Source organism: Orycteropus afer, unplaced genomic scaffold (genome assembly GCF_000298275.1).
Source record: "Orycteropus afer afer isolate SDZICR_OR568_19922 unplaced genomic scaffold, OryAfe1.0 scaffold00043, whole genome shotgun sequence".
Classification (NCBI taxonomy): Eukaryota; Metazoa; Chordata; class Mammalia; order Tubulidentata; family Orycteropodidae; genus Orycteropus; species Orycteropus afer.
The window spans coordinates 9,149,161-9,168,844 of record NW_006921630.1 but is presented as its reverse complement, the minus strand read 5'-3'; the positions used below and the strand labels follow the sequence as shown (position 1 = coordinate 9,168,844).

The window sequence follows — 19,684 nt, the reverse complement described above, 5'->3', positions numbered from 1 at the left end:
AAAGTATATGTGAACTGCTGTATGAAAAGTGAATTTACTCTGTAAATCTTCACCCAAATCCTAATAAAAAAAAAAAAAAAAGAAAAAGAAAGAAAATAGGGTTCCTTGAGGGTACACTCTGACCTTAACAGCTGATGGTGAATGTCAAAGTACTGGGGGGCTATTTGTCCTATTCTGAGTCCCATAGATCTAAGCCAGGGAGAGCAGGCAGGCACAGGCCAAAAGTGAAATAAAGACTAGTCATTGCTCTGCACATCTTTCAAACAAGTCTCTTACTGCAGAGGAGAAACTGAACACCTATGGTTTTGAGGTGTTTCAAGAAAACATGCCTGCACCCTCATTTTTGTCAAATAGCTTCAGTACTGATTAGAAAACTTCCAACTGAAATAAAAGAAGTACTGACAACAAAGTCACAGAGTCAGGAGAAACCCCAACAATTTAGTCTCCATTAATTAAAATATAACTTCATGTACACATAGGATAGGCAAAGCACCGCTCTCAAATCCATCCATATAGGAGTTGTTTAGCTACTGTCAAGGTCAACAAACTTGCCAGGGAATGTTTTACCAAAGTAACAAGGCAAACTCTTCAACATTTAATTAAGGTACATTGTTTTGGAAATAATTCATGTGCTTTTTTACAAATCATTTCAATATAATTATTAGACACTTTGCTAGTCTTTGCTACTTTCTGTATAATCAGAGTTTCTGTTGTTATCTATAAATTCAGATTTTTGGACTCAATGCCTAGCTAATTAGTGAAACTATTAGTTCAAAAACTGACCCTAATGCTAGGAGGATAATTCCACATACTAAGCATATATTACCAGCCACTCCTCGGAAGGAAGATGGGACAATCTACTTCCATAGTGATAACTGCCTCAGAAACCCAAGGAGGGGTCACTATGAGTTGGGTCCGACTCGACAGCACATAACAACAACAACAAGCCTACATTGGTCCACTTTAATTGGAACCTGATTGGGCCACCTTTTTCCCATTTATTTCCTACTTATTTGGTAAGTTCTTGGCTGCTTTCCAGGAAAAAAAAGTGCTACATTTCTCTTGTGTCTCATCAGTAAAAGATGAGGATTTTAGAGCTCAATTGTCAAGTTGCCCTCCAGATCTTTCATATGTAATCACTCATCATTCACTGTAATCCTGCTCTTCAGCTCTCAAGTCCCCCTTTTCTCAAAGGACATCCTCTCAAATTGATTCCTGCTACGAGTTGACTCTCCTGCCATTGGGGCAGACCAGGGACAGCAGGTTCTGGAGTCCTTCATCCTTTCATGGCCTGGCTTTGTCCCCGCCCCCATGAGCCCAGGAGGGAACAGCACAGGGAACTGAAGGAATCTCTTACATTAGGGGAACAGCTGCAGGCCAGGCTTGCTGGAGGGTAAATTGGTAGGAGGGGTCATACTATCAGAACCCTTGACTGCCTCAGTAAACTCTGGATTATAATTTGGTAGGCAAGATTACTACCATTTGTTATGCACCTACTAAATGCTTGGTGCTATTAAAACAAACAAACACAAACCCTGTGTGTTACAGACTAGCACTGCTCCATAGGGTTTTCTTGGCTATCATCTTTATGGAAGTAGACTGCCAGATCTCTCTTGCCACAGCACTGCTGGGTGGGTTTGAACTGCCAACCTTTAGATTAGTAGTTGAGCACAAATCTTTTGTGCCACCCAGGGAATCTCCTTATGCTATTGTGGTTGTTGTTATGTGCCTTCGAGTCGGCCCCGACTCATAGCGATCCCTCCTTGGGTTGCTGAGGCAGTATCACTATGGAAGTAGATTGCCCAACCTACTAGGAAAATAGCACTTCCTAGAACATCAGAGGTACAAGGTACTTCCGAGGAGTGGCTGGTGGGTTTGAACCGCCAGCCTTCTCGTTAACAGTCAAGTGCTTAGGCACTATGCTACCAGAGCTCCTCCTTATGCTATATTTGGCACTAAATATTTTTTTTACCTAATTTAATTCTCACAAGACTAAAATATAGTTATTTTTAATTACCATTTACAGACAAGGAAACAAACGTTCAGAGAAGTTAAGGCAGCCAATAATTAATAGTGCTCAGATTCAAACCTGAATTTGCCTAACTGAAACCTGTGCTCCTCTGTTACTATGCCTTTTCAAATAGGAAACCACTGGAGGGTTTTAATCAGGGAAGGAAACAGTGCAACAAACCAGCAGCTTCTGAGTTCAAATACTAAACAATCTGTTCTAGTTCCCTTAAATCAGTAGAGCCTGTGAGAGTTCATGGGAAGAAAAAGTCACAGATGGAACATCATGATAGAGACGCTGGGGGGTACCTTGCCCCATCTGGCTCATGCGTCTTGTCTGTCTCCAGACAGAGACAAAAGGCTCGACAGGCCAAGGAGAGATCCCTGGTGTCAAGGCACCACTCTGTTTACAGGCATTAATGGCTTAGCACTTCCTAGAACATCAGAGGTACAAGGGAGCTTAATGTAATGGGAAAAGCACTGAACTTACAATTGGAACACCCAGGTTGTTCAAGAACTGGCTTTGCTATTCATTAGTCAAATGATTTTGGGCTAGTCACAAAACCTCAGGTAAACCATTCCTCAACTTTGAAACAGGACTGAAGAGATAAATAATAGAAAAACCAAAAACAAAAACTCACTGCCATAGAGTTGATTCCAACTCATAGCAACCTTATAGGACACAGTACAGCTGCCCCATAGGGTTTCTAAGGCTGCAAATCTTTAAGGAGGCTGACTGCCACATCTTTCCCCCACAGTGCTCCTGCTGGATTTGGCTGGGTAGCAGCTAAATGCCGTAACCACTGTGCCACTAGAATTCCTTAAATGAAATAAAGCATGTGAAACACACATTGTGAAGATTTGTGGAAATGAGGAGGGTATTTTCTTCTTTGCATTAGCAATGCTTGTGTCTGGACCAAGAACTCTCTAGAAGCTGTAGGTAGGTCAAGTTCACTGCTTTGGCGAAGAATCTAAATTCAGCACTTCGACTTTATCTCTGCTTAGCTGCTGCCATTTATGGATTTTTCTCTTCCTGATTTATTTTTCTTCAACATTACTTGGTGTCTTCCATGAACCCTAAGTCCTTTGTTATGTTGCCTTCCTTCTTTACTCTGTGACCAGAGCACCCGTTATATGCTAAGTAGTTGGTGTATCATCTTTTCCTTCTTGCACACAGAACTCAGTTAGCTCCCCATACACTCATCAGAGCCTTTGCAAACTTTCTTCTCTGCAATACATAGCACTATAACCCAACCAGAAGATTAGCACTGAGAAGAGCAGGAGACAGCAAAGTACCTACTGGCTCCTAGAAGTTTGTTATTTGGTTTGCTGAACAATGACTTGATTTGTCTTCCTTCATAATCTTCACATTCAGAAGATACTCAAAGACCTCTCATATCCTGATGCTTCTAAGAAGGCCCTGAAACTGGCTGAAGTGGAGCCAATATACTCTTCCACTGGAGACTAATTCATAATGTTAGGCTGTCCCCCTGTGACTGTAGATTAAGCAGATGGCTGACAGCTCACATGATGTGGGGTGATACTTCCTGATTCCCACCATGGGGTCTTGCTAGGCTTGAGTTGAACCCACTTTTAAGTCTGTAATTTCAAACCCATCTGTGATGGGTCTCTACTAGTCATGGAGGAGTAGATTCTTTCCTTGGCAGTGAAGGCTCATCTCCCATACAGGGCACTTTTTGTATCTGGGTCTAGTTAGCCTAATTGCTGGTCACAATGTGGATAAGGCTGTGTTCCCTAATTGAGCTATTTTATATCACTTGGTTCTGTGGTTACAGGCTCAGAGTCCATTTCCGACCAACCATCTCCCAAATCTGTGCTGTTGATAAAGAGAACTCTTAAATGTTCATGCCTATTGCCTCCATCAGATAAAGTATTTCAAGTGCACATTCCACAGAGGGTTACTCAACAGCATTAATGTCATATGCAATAGATGACATGTTTTCCAGTGCTCACCAAAATAAGTAAATAAAAATGCATGCTTAATGCCAAGAGTGGGTGGACTAGAATCTCATCTGTTTCACACCGTCTCACCATTGTGGCTTTCACTCTGCCACTCTTTTTCTCTCCCAAACCCATTTTCAAGGTAGCTAGGGACATAACACAGCAGTAGGCATCTCAAGAGTCCACAGGCATTAATCTCCCTCAGTGTCCTTGCTTGGGCACAAAGTCAGATGAAGTCACTCACGAGGTAACTCTAAAACAAAGCTGGAATCTCAAGGAATGACATCCTTTTTAAGTTCACAGCTGGAAACTTCCAATTCCTTCTCAGTTGGTGTCCTAAATCCACAGTTAATGGGCTACCTGATGGCTAAATTTAATTTTAGTCCTTCATTCTCTTCCACAAAGCAGTGGAACTGGATGACCTGTCTCAGTGGTAAATGGGTCTTCTTTGGATGAAGAGGACTTTGTCCACTGTTTTTTTTTCACCCCTACAAGATGAATGCATAGTCACAGCTTCTTTGGGAGATGCCCCTTCAGCTCCTCAAGAGTAGAGGCTGTCAAGAAAGAAGCTCTATAGGGAAAGCTTGAAGGGGACTGCCTTAGACATAGGCAGGTAATGAAGAATAGGAGCAAGGGGCAGACAGGTACATGGTGGAATGCTTGTTCTATTGTTACTGTGTTCTGTTGAGCATGAACCAAACCAAAAAAAACAAAAAAACAAAAAAACACTGCAATGGAGTCGGATCTGACTCAGCGATGCCTCCTTGGGTTTCCAAGGTGGTATCTCTATGAAAGTACATTGCCCCATCTTCCTTCCAAGGAGAGGCTGGTAGGTTTGAACTGCCAGCCTTCTAGTTAGCAGTCAAATGCCTTAGGCACTATGCTACCAGAGGTCCCACTGAGCATGAGCAGGTACTAGCATTCCTCTTCTGACCATTCACTCCTTTCTCACATGTGTGCATTCACATCTTCACAAACACAAAACCCCAAATGCAAAAACAGAACCAGAACAGCATATTCTGTGGCTCCTGAGAGCCCTTCCCAATCTGAAATTGTCTGCACCTGTGTATTTCATTGGATGCGTTTAGAACCAGCTCTGCTGCTGTGGCTGGTACTGAATGCATTCAATAGATCTTATCCATCTGAAAGACTAGGGCAGGGTGTCAAGTGTCAGTAAAGTGACATACTTCAATGAAAAGAATGTAATAAAAGCTAATGTGGGAACTCTGGTTCCTTCTGGCATCAAGAGGCAGATTGAGTCATGTTTTTCCTTTCTGGCTAAGGACTGAGTAATGAAAGGCCAAGTGTGGCTGTGATCCAGATCCCTTGAGTGCCAGGAAGTCCTGACCTTACCTCATGCCCCGCGACGATGGCAAAAAAGCAACGGAAGATTTGGCATCAGCTGCCAGAGAGCCTGCGTGACCCTGACTGAGGCCCTGGCAATAGTAAGTCCCAAGGTGAAGAGGAGATGGGAGGAGAATTGTGATTTTTCTATTAAACTGTTTGAGCTGATTAGCAATTATAAGCTATAAGTTTACCACTTAGGATCCAAACCAGAATACTTATCTGCCTATTTGACTTCAGCTAGCTAAGTAACATAGTGCAATGAAAATGGAGAGGGAGGGTCCCAGGTTAGGATGCAGGTATAATATCATACACACATACACATACATGTTCCAGCCCACTCCTGCATCATTTCCTCTCTGAGAGCCTGTTCTTGCCCACCTGCCTGCCTAATCCTGTCACTAAACATTGAAGACATGAAACATGAGGACACAGGCAGCATCATCTTTACTGGGCAGGCTCCAATAGGCTCATGAATTCAACCTGGCATAGTGGTCACATGACTTTCCTACAAGATAGCTGACCCCAGGGGATGCCCTGAAAAGAGAAAACGTGCCTTATGTGCAGATACCCAGAAATGCCAAGACTGTAGCCATCAATGCCTGCCCACTGAGGAGTCCAGGTGGCAAGAGCAATGGCAAGAGGGTGTGAGGGATCTGGAGAATATAATTTCTGGTCCTTCAGTGTAAAATAGTGATCAAATAGAAGAATCCCCCCCTCTTTTCAGAAAGGAAAAATGATCAAAGAGAAAGGTTTCATAGACCCAGTCACTCACCAGACTTTTCTTGAAACCTCAAAGAAGAAAGCACAGCTTGGGATATTTATAGTTGGTGAACACTCTGTATCTCCATATGGCCCAGAAAGCAGGGGGTCATGAGGGCAATGGGAAGAAGTATAGCAGTACCTGACCTCTGTCGAAACTCTGCCCACCTTCACTACTGAGGGGTCTGGCCAAAGGGAGACCTGAGTATTCTGATAAATGCTTTATAATGTAAAAGTAGACTGGGAAGAAGAGAGAATTTAAAGAATGGGTATTTTTCCGTTTATTTTCTTATCTCCTGGTATATCCACGCTTACAAAGTAAATCCTTTTTCCTTTCAAAAGTCAATAAAGTTCCCAAACAAAATTTGTCAGGTTTACATTATAAAGAAGTCCATGACTTGATGTACACAGCTATAGAGAACAGAGGTTTCTCTTCAGCCACTACATAAATGACATATATGCTTATAGAAAACATACATGATGGCAGGTGCATCACTTCTGTGCAGGCCTCTGCAGTGGAAGGACTCAGTGAACAAAGTAGCTCTCTTTGAGAATTCACCTAGGGGCCACTGTCTCCCCTGGGTTAGCAGCATTGGCTCTTAGGGGTTGGGCTGGGTTCTGAGAAGGCTTTGGCTGGCAGTGATGGAAGAGATGCCAAGTGACCACTGCCAAGCTTACCTCTGGTAAGCTATGTAAAAATGTTACCATGGAAACCACCATCAATTGCTCATTTTGATTGATCAATAGCCTTCCCAGAAGCCAAAGTAGGGTACAGTTCAATTTCAAAGAGGAGAAAAAGAGACTAGGACAGGAGTAAGGCTGTTTGAATGGTGGCTATTGATGGGGGCAAATATATTGGATACAACAATGACAATGAGGAGGGAGAGACTTGAAAAGCCTGCAGACAAACTCAGATTTGGCTTCCTCCTGGCATGAGCTGTTGACCATAAATCTTGAGGTGACACAGGCTTGGTAACTTCATTTCATTCTCTGCCTCAGGCCAGGCTCTTACTTTGCTGACAGGTGGGACTCTTGCTAGCCCTGCCAAAGTGACGGGAGAGCTGAATCCTCTAGTGTCTTAATGAGGAAACGCAGAGAGTAGAATTAGGAAGCATAGGCATATGAGCAAGAGAAAGCATTACCTGGACCTCAGCAAATGTGATGGAGAACAGAGGAGGGGACAGTGTGAGCCTGTTCCATGAGCAGGTGAAAGGGGAAATGAAATGTGCATGGCAAGCTTGGAGGGATGACAGCAAAAAAGAGAGTGGGTGGAGAAGGATGAGCAAGGATGATCTACATTCTGGAGAGAAGGAAGGAAAAGTTCAATAAGTGGCATCATGAAAAGCAAGTGATGGATCATAACTCTCAGTCCATCACATAAGCAGAAACCCCAGGCTAGGGTTCCCCTGCACTGTACCTGGTCTGAGAACCAAAAGAGAAGCTTCGGCTCCAAGGTAAAGCCACCAGCACCAAAGCCACCACTGCCACATTTCAAGGGGCACAAAGAGAGAACAAGACAGATGACAACTCCATAGCACATTGACCTGAGGAGAAACAGCTGGACTGTGAACATGGGTCAGGCTTGCAAAGACCTCTTCTAAAATGCACCTCCTCCCCACACCAGCACCAACATACATACCTGCCTAACAGCACACTGATACTGGAGGTAGGGGTGAGTGCTAGGGTGTGAGTGAATGTGTGTATGTTTAAAACAAGTGAATCTTGGAAATCATCCTGGGTTTGCCTTCAACCATTTGCATACACTGTTCACCGACACATACTTTACTCCTGCATTCAGACTTCAGGATGTGATGGGAGAATGGAAGAATAAGGTAAGGAATGAACTTGATCACTCACTCTGTCAAGCTCTGTGCTAAGCACTATTTGTTCCCATTTTAGAGATGAAGAAACTGAGGTTAAGAAAGTTAGTAACTTGCTTAAGGATATAAAACTAGTAAGTAGAGGGACTGGGATTCAAACTAGGGCTGGCCTGGCTCCAAAGCTCATGCTCTTGCTGTTGCTCTTCACCCCAATGAGCTCTGTTTTTCCTAAAGATGTTTTTTTTTTTTTTTTCCTGTATGCATCTCTCTCCTTATCTTTTATTTCTTCAGAGACAAATTATTTTACTAAGACCAAAATAAGAAAGAAGAATAACATGGTGAGATAATGTATGCAAATGAATTGATAAAATGAGAAGGAAACGTGACTTTTTTACATGTCTACAGGCAATACTTGTATCTAACAAAATAGGTGGGGCTCCTTAAGAAAAAAATGTTTCTTTCCAGGAAGACAAAAGAGGAGTTGGTAGTCCCCTTGGTAGTGAGAATCCACACAGAATCCAGGTCTTGGAAAAATACCATGCTTTTGTGAAATTTCCTTGGCAACATCTCAGCCATGTCTAATATGAGGCTTTCTTTTTGTGAAAGGCCCAGGTGATTCCACATGACTTTGATGACTGAGATACAAGTACACATGGAAATAAGAGACACTAAAGTTATCCTACTTACCAACTCAGCTCAGAACTACAAAATACACTCAGTCCAGCTCTCCTTTGGACAGGCCCCTGTGACTGAGGCAGCAGGGACACAGTCCATCTCCAGGTGCTGGGAATCTTAGACTCTTAGCCAAGCTAGGGATGTTTCACCTCTTCTTACGTGGACCACTTGAGACATAGTCCTTCTTAACTCTCATTCCATATCCTTTTTTTCTGCCACACTGAACAAGGGATGAACACTGACAATCCTTGGGGAGAAGGTAGGGTGGGATGATCTCTCTCTGACCACTTGGATCTGGGAAGGGCAAACCTATGGAGGTATTTCTTTCTTTCTTTTTCAGCTGCCCTCAGCAGCAGCAGCTCCCAAATGCTCTCCTTCTGCCGCATCACACACAATCCTGCTAGAAGATATGGCTCCTGCTTGTATTCACAGAGACTGGTGGGATCGTTCATTCTAGGAATTCAACTGTGCCACCTGGGAAGAGGGTGAAGCTTCTCTGGCAGTGGAATAAGGTACAGACCAAGCCTAAATGGTTGCCATTCATCCTACTGGGCAACACTCCACATCCCTGGCAAGGAAAACGGCTCTGGCATCCCTAGTTTTGAGCTACAGCATGGAGAGCTAGGAGAGCCCTCTTCTTGGGTTGGAGTCCATAGGAAATTTCAAAATATGGTGGAAAACCTGCAATAACTAGATCCATGTTTTGTTTAAAACAACAACAACAACAACAACAAAAAACAGCTCCCCACATGGTTTAGTGGTTTGAATAGTTTACAACTATTTTCCTAAGTGTGTTAGCAGGGAAGGCTGGGAAAGCCTTTTTTGTTGTTGTTTTTTTTTGGGGGGGGATAAAAGTAACACTATGGTTCTTATGTTTCTGAAATGGCTCTGGGGTATCTCTGCTTATGGGTAGAGAACCTCACCATGCCCTGGTTCTATGATCCCCAATTTTACTCTATCCTCCATACCCTTCTTTCTTCCAAGTTGCTCCTTTGTTTGACAGAATCAAGAAATGAAAGTGTACCCCAGCTGTCCCTGACACCATCTCTGAGCCTATGGAGGTCCTGCCCACACGATGATTGTCCATCTATGCTCACTCATCTCTAAGAAAGGTAATACTGTCCTTTGACTTCTTCTCAGTGACTCTCCCTGTTCCTTCTTCCCCAGTCCTATCATGAAGAGCATATTAGCTGAAGCTGTAGGGCTCTGAGGAGTTTTTCTGAGCATAACCATAAAGCAGGTCTCCAGGGTAGCATTCTTTGGCACTACTCTGAGTGCATCCTTTCTCAGGATGGCCCTAATTAAGGCCTCAAATCAGCCAGAGTTTCCAGGAAAAGGGAAGGGAAGAGACTAGAACAGGAAAAGAGTCACTTACGCCAAAGCAAAGGCCACCAGTGCTCCAACTACCACCACAAAGTCCAGGATGTTCCACAGGTCTCGGAAGTAGGACCCATCTTGAAGGATCAAGCCCTGGTCTATCATCTGCAAGAGAAAGATGTGAACAGACACAGATGAGCCTAACATGGACAGACAGTGCTTGTCCTGTGATCTGGGTTCATCATGCCAATCTCTCAACTGCCATTGTCTTCACAACCCTACAGTGGGGCCCAAAGAGGGGCAGGAAAATCAAACAGGCTTCCTCAGGTAACTGAGGCCCAGGGTTCAATTAGATTCCTTGGCTATCACAGAACCTTGCTACATTCCCTTCTTCATTTGTGGCTTAGAGCATTAAGCATCCCTCACATGTGTGGATGGGTCAAATCCCAGATGGCATGACACACCCATGATGAGCACTGGGAATGAGAGAGAAATGTGGGGGCTTTCAGTGGTGGAGAATGTACTAGAGGTAAATGAATATGGTTAGGACTAGATAGAATTCTGGAAGACTCATTGCTACCTAGCTCCTTGACTTGGTACTCTCCCAAGCTCAAATCTGGAAGCACGCTGAGGAGGAGAATGCAGTCCTCAAGCCTGTCTGCACTTCCTACTGCTTCCTAAGAGAAGGCCTGGATCCTGCTGAGGCAATATCCACAGGTATGCACCAGGCTACACGTATCTACCCAGTCATGTGCTGCCAAGATAGAGTTTGTCAGGATTCTGAGGCCAGAGCAGTGGGTTAACAGAGGACCTACTGAGGTCCTGTCACTGGCTGATATGTGGCAATACTAGGGAAAGTCCCTGTACAGGAGGAGTATACAACTGACCCATTCAAACCCAGGAACATTCATTTGCTCTAGAGGCTTTTACCTTTATGACCATCTCAAAGGTGAACACGCCAGTGAATACATAGTCAAAATACCTCAGGACCTGTAAGATACATATGGTGGAGGAAAAGAAGATCATATGTGCCCACCAGCCTACACACACTCCCACCTGCAGTCCTACAAGCAGTCCTACACCCCCCTCCCAAGCCCCATTCATTTCTACCCTAAGACAAAAGCTTGGAGTTACAACCTAGATGGAGAGGGATGGATGCAGGGAGGAAAGAGGCATGGATCTGACTCAGCAGCTGGTCCTTGGCCCTTCTCTCTCTTTGCTCAGAATTCAATTTCTAAGTCTGAATTGCCTCACAAACCTCTCCCTCAGTTCTAGCTCGCTACCTGGGAATCCTGGTGAGTTCCTATCTTCCACACCTCCCTTTTGTTTCATGACATACACCCTTGGAACATCCAGAAGATGTTTCAACTCCCTGTGTTAGACCCCAAATTCAAGCCCACAGCAGGCTCTGGGGGTGAGGCGTGCTTGCTGAAGCATAAAAGCATCCAATGTAATTGGGGGGGGGGGGCAGAGGGTGCTGATCTAAGAATGATTCATACTTCACCCTGAGGAACAAGAATGGGCAATTCCTCAATCCTCTCTTATTCCCCAGAATCAACCTTCTCTTCCTATCCATTCTGGGATGGGGAGTGCTGGGAAAGGGTGGGTACCAGGGCACTACAGAGGTTGGTAAATGGCCCCTGTGCACCCACTTTGTTGCGTTCAGAGTTGGTCAGGACAGGGTCCTCAGCTGCCAGGGCAATGCTGCTGGCTGCAATCACCAGGAGGATGCACATCTCAAAGTAGCGCAGGTTCACGATATAGTGGCAGGCCCTCCGGATCCTGTGGGAGGGTGGAGCCTGCTGAACCGGCCTGCTTCCCTCCCATCCCCATTCCTCTTACTCCCTTCCAACCACCCCCCATACACACACATACACAGCAGCTTCTTTCAGATAGCCAGGCCCTCACCAGAGGAAGCCACCAGGGAAAGCAATTTAATTTCTCAGGCACCACCCTTGATTTAAAGCCCCAGTGGGGAAAGGTAATCAGATTGGTTGGAGGCTGCAGTATGCAAGCCAAGATGCATTATGTGCAAGTATGTCTGAGCCACAGGAGTAGCCAACATCAGACTAGACAAACTCCGAGGGGTGGCTACAAGTGGAGACCCTCCACCGTATCTCAATGTCTGCCATCTCCCCTCACAGTAAGGAAACTAGAACATATCAAGGAAATTATAAAGAATCAAACAAAGAACATGTGAACACAGATCTTAAATTCTAAGATTCCTGATGAAAGGAATAAAAGGTTTTCATGAGCCCCACATAGTCTAATTTAAGCAACTATATTCTGTAGATGACATTCTAGCCCCTGATGGCTGGATATACCTTCAACTGGGTGCCTTTCTTCTCAGATCCTTGCCTGAAACTTGTTCACATGGCCACTGAAAAGCCTTGTCTTCCAGCCCCAGAAGATGGTCTACATAGATATCTTGCTCACTTTTAGGGCAGGAGGCAGCTTTCCTTTCACAATTCTATCTTTCCTGATTCTAACCTTCCAGACTCTTCTCTGCTACCCCTACCTCTGTACTGAGGAATATCCTCATTTCAAATCCATGTGTAGGGCAGTGGCATCAATATTTTTAAACATCAGTGGGTAATGTGGTCATTCGAGGCTGCACATTCTTCTTGGCTTTGTCCACCTCTGGAATACTCAGTGACACTTTCTCCAGATTTCCTCCTCTCCCACCCCACCCACTGACCAAAGGATAGGTGAACAGTCCTTTTCTCATGTCACTCTTCATGCTTTCCTGCTTTAAGTTATTCTTTAGACTGTGGGCACAGAACTCAGAGCCTACTTAGTTCCATGGCCCACCTCACCTAGTGGACATACTGTATGCTTCGGGTGTCTAGTCATACTTAACTGGGAAGGCTGTCATCCCTCCTTGTCCCCACCACCCTGCCCTGGCTCAGTACCTGGCTGTTTTCCCTGACACCAAAGGGGGAGGAAGCAGGAGTCTTACGGGTTGGTGGTGCTGAAGATGAACATGGAGCTATGGGGTACCATGGCTTTGCCTGTTTCACGCTTCTCCTTCTTTTGCTTCTTCTTCTCCACCTCCTCCTCTTCCTCCTCTTTGATCTCTGCCTCTTTCAAAGGACTGGCTTCTCCATCAGTCTTGTTACTAACTGCAAGAGGAACATGTTGAATTCTTTAGAAACATGGTATCCTTTTTTCAAGTAGGGATGGGGTAGAGAGGATAGGAAAAAGCTGCAAGAATAAGCCTAACAAGGTACCTTGCAAACATTGGGATAAGTTTTCACTAGATCCCATAGAGTTAAGCCTTTCCTCTCCTCTTTTCCTGACCATTGCCTTAATTTGATGTGTATAGTCTTTTATGATACATAAATAATATAAATGTTTCCCTTTTTCTGGTTCTGTCATACAGTTTACAAAGTTAAGAGTTTAAATTCAATTCTTTGTTTATATTCATTTATTGAATTTTTACACCAACTCTTACTGACATGTATTATTATTCCAATTATAAAGATGGGAAAACTGAAGTTCAGAGAATTTAAGTACCTTTAACTAAAGGCAAACAGCTAGTATGAGTTCCTGATTAGAAATCCTATATCCTGTCAATGAAATTACATCATAGTGGAAAATTTCAAGAAACCATTATTCTGTTTGCAGCTTCCTTTCTGGCTGTACTTTTTCCAGTCATAATTAATGTAGAAATGAGAATGCAATATTCATGTGACTATGGGTTCATGTACTGCATTCCAGGAATGGGGAGGATGAAGGTGTCAGAGGCCTTGTGGACATCTAGGGCCACTACTCTGTTCCTTACTCAAGTTATATCAGAAAGGGGGCAGAAACCAAGTTAACCTCTCCCACTGCTCTCTGAAACATCATACAGTAAAATCTGTAAAATCTAGAACCTGTAAAGCAGAAACATGTCAGAGAAGGGAAACTAAAATATTTTCCACTAACAGAGAGCAAGAGAAAAGTGGTAAATCTGTACTCTGTCAAAGGTGGAAAACTTGTTAGATCTAGAAAAACAAGGCAGGTCTGTGAGTTCCCATTCTCACAGGTTTCATTGTCCAGTAAAAGTAAACCCCTGTGGCCGGGTCCTCCTGAAAGGTAAGTCATAGGAAATATCCAGAGGTCTTCCAATAACATGCTCTTACCTATGACCAAGGCCTTGGACTAGTCCCAGTATGAGAATAACTCTCTTAAAGTTGTTCATCATTAAAAAAAAAAGGGGGGGGGGATGACACTTGGAGGGGGGTCTATCTAGGAGATCCTGGATAGCGTGGGAGAACAATGTGGAACAAAACTCAAAACCATAAAAAAAAAAAAAAAAGGGACCAGGTTTTCTAGTCTGATAGAGCCTGATGGAACACCTGAGACTATGGCCCCTAGCTGTCCTTCAGGTCTGGACTTGAACCCACTCTTGTGGCTTCCAGCCAAACAAAAGACAGGTGTGTGAGCTGAACATCAGGTAGATACACTCCATGGAGAGATCAATCATGGCAAAATAGAAGGGCTGTGAATGCACAGGGAGACAGCTTGTGGGGCATGAGCACATGGGAGGGAAGGACACAGGGAAGAGGTAGCCATGGGAAGGAAGTGGGAAAGGAGCTATTGCATTGTGGGAAATTGCAGTCAATATCATGATACAAAGTGTATGTGAACTGCTGTACAGAAAATGAATTTGCTCTGTAAACTTTCACCCAAATCACAATAAAAACTAAAGAAAAAGGGGGGTGTTGAAAAACGTATCTTATTTATTAGTTAGAATATAAAAGCAAGCAGAGACCAAACAAGGTTCTGGGTTTGTAATCCTGAGACATGCACAGGTCAACCCCAAGGAGATAATGGGGAGATTTCACTTTTTAAAACAGGATTGACATTTTGAGTGTGGAAAAGTTGAAGGAATGGAGATGGAGCAGTGGAAGAAAGAAAAATGATGAGTGAGAGGAAGACAGACTGTCAGGTGCATGTAAAAATTCTGGAAGGAAGAAAGGGCAAGGTGGAGCCCTGTGGACCCAACTCAGGAGGTGGGGTTAGAGTAGGGATGGGGTGTAAGGCCAGTACAGGGATGGGATGTGGAGCGAGTGCTGGGATGAGGTGCTCTGTTAGTGTGAGCTTAGTGCAAGGATGAGGTGGTAGATTAAATTCTTTGGTGCTTCTCTTAAAGGTCTCTTAGATTAACATCTGTTGCTGAGGGAGCTGTGATTGAGGGAAATGTGTGACTAAAAGCTCCTAAGAGAAAAAAAGAGTTGATAAGAGCAATAGACTCCTAAAATGTTAGTACAGGGAAAAACCTCAGAGATCATCTAGTGAAATGCTCTCACTTTATAGATGGCAAGCTGAGGACTCAAGAGGCTTAAGAGGTTTTTTGAGGTCACTCACTAAGCAGAGGCAGGCCCAGAACCCTCTGCTATCATGACTTCAAGCTCTTGCCACTGCATAGAGGTTCCCTAACCTGCCCAGAGCTTCTCAGGGGTCCTGAAGAACATCATCAAATTGCTACACATTGAATCGAAGCAGCTGAATATAGAATGAGTACAAAATCAGATGTGATCTCTCTGAAGATTTTAATGTGGTAGCAGAAGCCAAATATTTAAGGGAATTTTCTGGACAAATTTAAGATTGAGAAAATTCCAATTAATTTTTTTTCTACAGATAGGAGAAAACTGCTGCTCTTTGATATTTGTTGATGAATGATTCAGTCCTGCTGGTAGGACTTTCCAAGTGGCACTTCTAGAATGACTGCAATGCCCTTGCCCCCAGCCCCAGGTGAGATGGGCAGTGTGGGTGTGGGGGACAGGGGCTGTGCTCTTACTGTGCACCACAGTAGAATCCACCAGAGGGCCCACGTCAGGGATGGCCACAGTGACGCTGGTGCTCTCTGTGGCCTTCTCTGTGTTGGGTGTGATGCAGGAGAGGTCTGGCTCACTCTGGCTGATGGCCCTGCCCACGTCCAGCTGTACGTCCCCCAGGAGGGCTTGCTCACTGCTGCCCTCTGGCTCCTGTTCCGTCAGTGTCTCCTCCTTCCCCACTTCCAGCTCTGGATGGGGTGGGACCAAAGGTGTGTCTGCCTCATCAATGACTCCTGCTAGCCCAGAGCCTCTGGGTACCATTAGGCTGTTGGTTCTGTGAAGAGAGGAGAGACAGCTGGTGCCCAGACCTTAAGAAGCTATTCCAAAGTGGCTGATGTACTTGGATGGTGCAAATGGTTAAGTGCTTGATTACTAGCTGCAAGGTTAGTGGCTTGAACCCACCCAGAGGCCCCTCAGCAGACAGACCTGGCAACCTGCTTCTGAAAGATCAAAGCCTTGAAAACCCTATGGAACAGTTCTATTCTGCACACATGGGCTCACCATAACTTGGAACTCCTCAGTCTCCCTTCACCTTTCCCTCTTGATGAGTTGGCAACCAATAACAAACATAAGAGAGAAAGGTGAGGGGAGACTGAGGAACCCTGCTAGATAACGTGTAGCATCCACCAGCTCCCACCAGCCTCTTGCTTCACCATCTACCCAGTCAGGCAGAGAGGCACTAAGAACTGCAGGCAGCATCCATCCATCCATCCATGACTCAATTCCAACAGAAGATGTCCTAGAAGAACAGACCCTAGGTCCCAAAGGCCCAGTTCCCACTTCCTATTTACACATGTATTATAAAGTGCATGTTAGCATGATCTTCACTTTACAAAAAGGGAAACGGAGGCTCAAAAAGGCTTTTATTAAATAATTCTGAATGCTATCCTGGGCTATGTGCTTCCAACTTTACGGCACTCCTGTAAGTAAATTACCTCCTTAAATCCTGGGATCTTTCTTCTTCTTGGATTGTTGGTTCCTTGCCCCCATGGCTGCCCCTGGGCTCCCGGTCCTTCTCCCCGTCGGTGGGCACACCTTCATCCAGACCCCGCTCCTGGCTAGCAGACCTGCTCCGGGAAGCCGAGGAGGGCTCCTTGCCTTCTGTCCTGACGCGGCGGTGCCGGCTGCGCCGCTGACTCTGCCTGTGCCTGGCCCGGTCCTCGAAGGTCACCACAGTCTCTCCTCCCCCTGCCTCCTGCTGGGTGGGGTCACAGTTCCCATGACAGGGCCTGGCCAGCCATGGTGGCTCCCGTTTGCCCAGGGACAAGGGGCTTCTCTGGTTGTCCAGGGCACTGGATAGGTCACTTCCGTCCCCCTTGAGGGACCCCCCACGGCTGATGCGCTCCTCCTCACACTTCTCCAGACCTAGGCCCAGGCCCTCAATGGGCCTGGGTCTCCGGTAGAGGCTGGGGTGGGCATTGAGAGGGTTAAGGGGGCTGAGGGGGTTGAGAGGGTTAAGGGGGTTCATTGGTGGGGCTTCCTCTTTGTTGAGGGCCTCCTGGCTGGACATCTGCATGTGCCTCCGCAGCTGGCTGGTGCGCTGCTCCCACACCGACATGTGGTGTCGGCGCCTCCGCTCCCTCCTGGCAAAGGGTAAAGGGTGAGGGCCAGGGTCAGAACCCTACAGCTGGAGGGCAGCACAGGGGCCCAGGGCAGCCCTCAGCAGTCATGGGGAAATGGAGGGACATGTGGTGGGGAGGGCAAATGGGAGAGCCCAGGACCTGCAGATAGGAAGCACAGAGAGATGCAAGGGCAGAGTGGGCCACAGATGAGTAAATCATTGGGCCAATGCCTCTCAGCTTTGGGGCTTCCCATTCTAATCCCTGCTCCGTAGTAGTTGAGGGGCTGGCCGGGGATGGGTGGTGGGGAGTAGGTACATGAGCCCCAGGACTGAGTTCCCAAGGGCCAGAATAACTTTCAGCCTGCTGCTAGGGCACGAAGTATGAAGGCTTACCAGCTCTTCATTCCCTTGCTCCCTTATGCTTTCAGGGGATCAACCTTTGCCTACTCTGTGCCCATCAATGACCCTTAATTCAAGGTTCTGTGTCCTTCCCTCCTCCTCTCCTCTGCTTCTCCTTTCCCTTTCAGATTACAGCCTGGGAGAGCAAGGGCTGAGAGTTTGATGGCCAGACATCATCAAAGAGTGAGGACAGTGGCAAGTACACCCATGTCACAAGAAGTTTTGGCATCAACCCTGTCATCAATAGAGTGCTGTGGGTCTCTTCCACCAAAGCTAATCAAAACCTAGAGTGCTATAATGCAGAGACCATCAGCTTATACTAAAACCACAGGTGAGCCTTTTGACTCAGGGGCCTAGATGGGCATTCAAGTGGCAGCAGGAACACATGAATGCGGCATGAACAGAAGGGCACACAAGTATTGGCTCACATGGGAGGTGGCAAGCACTACTCCTTCACTTACATATACCAGTGGGCACACCTACAATCCATGGAGGGGATGCTCACATGTATCCACACGCACCCTCTCTGTGGCACACATATAGCTGTTCACAACAGCCTACATGAAAGGTACACCCACCGATACTAATTACCAATGCCAACATGTGCCCACGCATAGGCCAAACAGAAGAGCAAACAGCACACAGGTTCACATACTTAGGACACACACCAGTGTAAGCACACGTGGAAAGGTGCAGAGGGGCATATCCACAAATCATATGCACAGACATACACACACACACCAAGGCACACACTGATATGCACATCCAGTGCCACTTTGTCCATGTGAAGGACAAAGACACATGGTCCCCGCACCCACACATAACCACTCACAAACACGCAAACTGGTACACACATACAGGTGGCTGCTGCGTGGCTCCCACATCGACATGTGGTGTCTTCTCCTTCTGTCTCTTCTGGGAAAGAAAAACGAACAGGTTCAGTTCACTCCAACCTCTAAGCATCTCAAGCCCCATAGCCACCAGCAGATTTTCAGAGAGAGGCACCCAGTCCTCTGCACATCCACACATTCTCCATATTCCTGCTTTTCCTCCACAGACTCCCAATCTTCAATCCTCCAAGGGAGTGACTTTTGATTTCTTGTTCTGTGTAAATGCAAGGATCTGGTTTATAGAGCACACATGCAGAGACGCAAAGGAGATACTCTTTCAAACAATCTATAGCTTCCAATGCTCAGAAACCATGTCACTGGCACTCACATGTTCACCTGAATATCCATCAGAGGCCTATTTTGGAAATCCTTTAAACTTTGATGAATAGATGTCTTTCTTCCTAATCACTTCTCATCTAGCAATGTATGTTCACTTGGGTATGACTCCCCAACTCCTCTACAGCAGACCCCATATCAAACTCACAAAATATGCAGGTAAATACAAGCTCTGCCATGCACATGTTTGAGTCCACTGTAGGAAGGAGAAAAGCAGCCCATGGTCAAAGGCAGAGGCTACTCCTGTACGAAGTTCCATTTCCATATCCTGTAAAGTGAACGGTGTCTCTTGCATTTGTGCAATGCAGTGGCCCTGGTCAGAGGCCCTGAAAGTTTGGTCAGCTCAGCTGGGCAAAGCACAATATTAACTTTATTGGTTTTGCCTACAGAACAAATTCTTCCATAGGCATGCATTTTCAAATACAAGTCAGTGGAAGGTCAGAGAGACAGTGAGCAGCACCTTTAAAAGCTAACAGGATGTTGAAAAATGAGCCTCTCAGTGCAGGGTCAATGATCAGGTAGAGGACAATGCATCTGAGACATCCTTAGAGTGAGCTGCCCCAGTTCCTAGGCTGATGAGCCTAGTCTGACCCAATGGGAGGTTGGCAAATGGCATTCCTTCCTTGATAAAAGTGGCACCCATCAATGAAGAATGTGCTAGGCAAACTAACACTCCTCAAGTGTCACATTTCACATCTGCAGAAGAGCCTCATATAAGGTGGGGCTTAAGGAGAAGAGGCAGCTGGTTTGGAGCCTCACTCTGGGTGTCTGGAAGAGGCACAATGCATA

At 45.6% G+C, this 19,684-nt stretch overlaps 1 protein-coding gene across 1 annotated transcript in view; it reads right to left on the bottom strand.

Moving 5' to 3' along the window:
• The window catches only part of CACNA1E (calcium voltage-gated channel subunit alpha1 E), a 548,688-nt gene that overhangs the window by 73,668 nt on the left and 455,336 nt on the right, over positions 1 to 19,684 (bottom strand). Inside the window, exons 19-25 of the mRNA XM_007937646.2 lie at positions 18,528 to 18,584; positions 16,645 to 17,292; positions 15,673 to 15,983; positions 12,847 to 13,009; positions 11,540 to 11,669; positions 10,818 to 10,877; positions 9,946 to 10,052 (exon numbers count right to left, since the gene is read on the bottom strand). Coding sequence (XP_007935837.1) covers positions 9,946 to 10,052; positions 10,818 to 10,877; positions 11,540 to 11,669; positions 12,847 to 13,009; positions 15,673 to 15,983; positions 16,645 to 17,292; positions 18,528 to 18,584 — 1,476 coding nt within the window. The remainder of the gene's footprint in view (positions 1 to 9,945; positions 10,053 to 10,817; positions 10,878 to 11,539; positions 11,670 to 12,846; positions 13,010 to 15,672; positions 15,984 to 16,644; positions 17,293 to 18,527; positions 18,585 to 19,684) is intronic.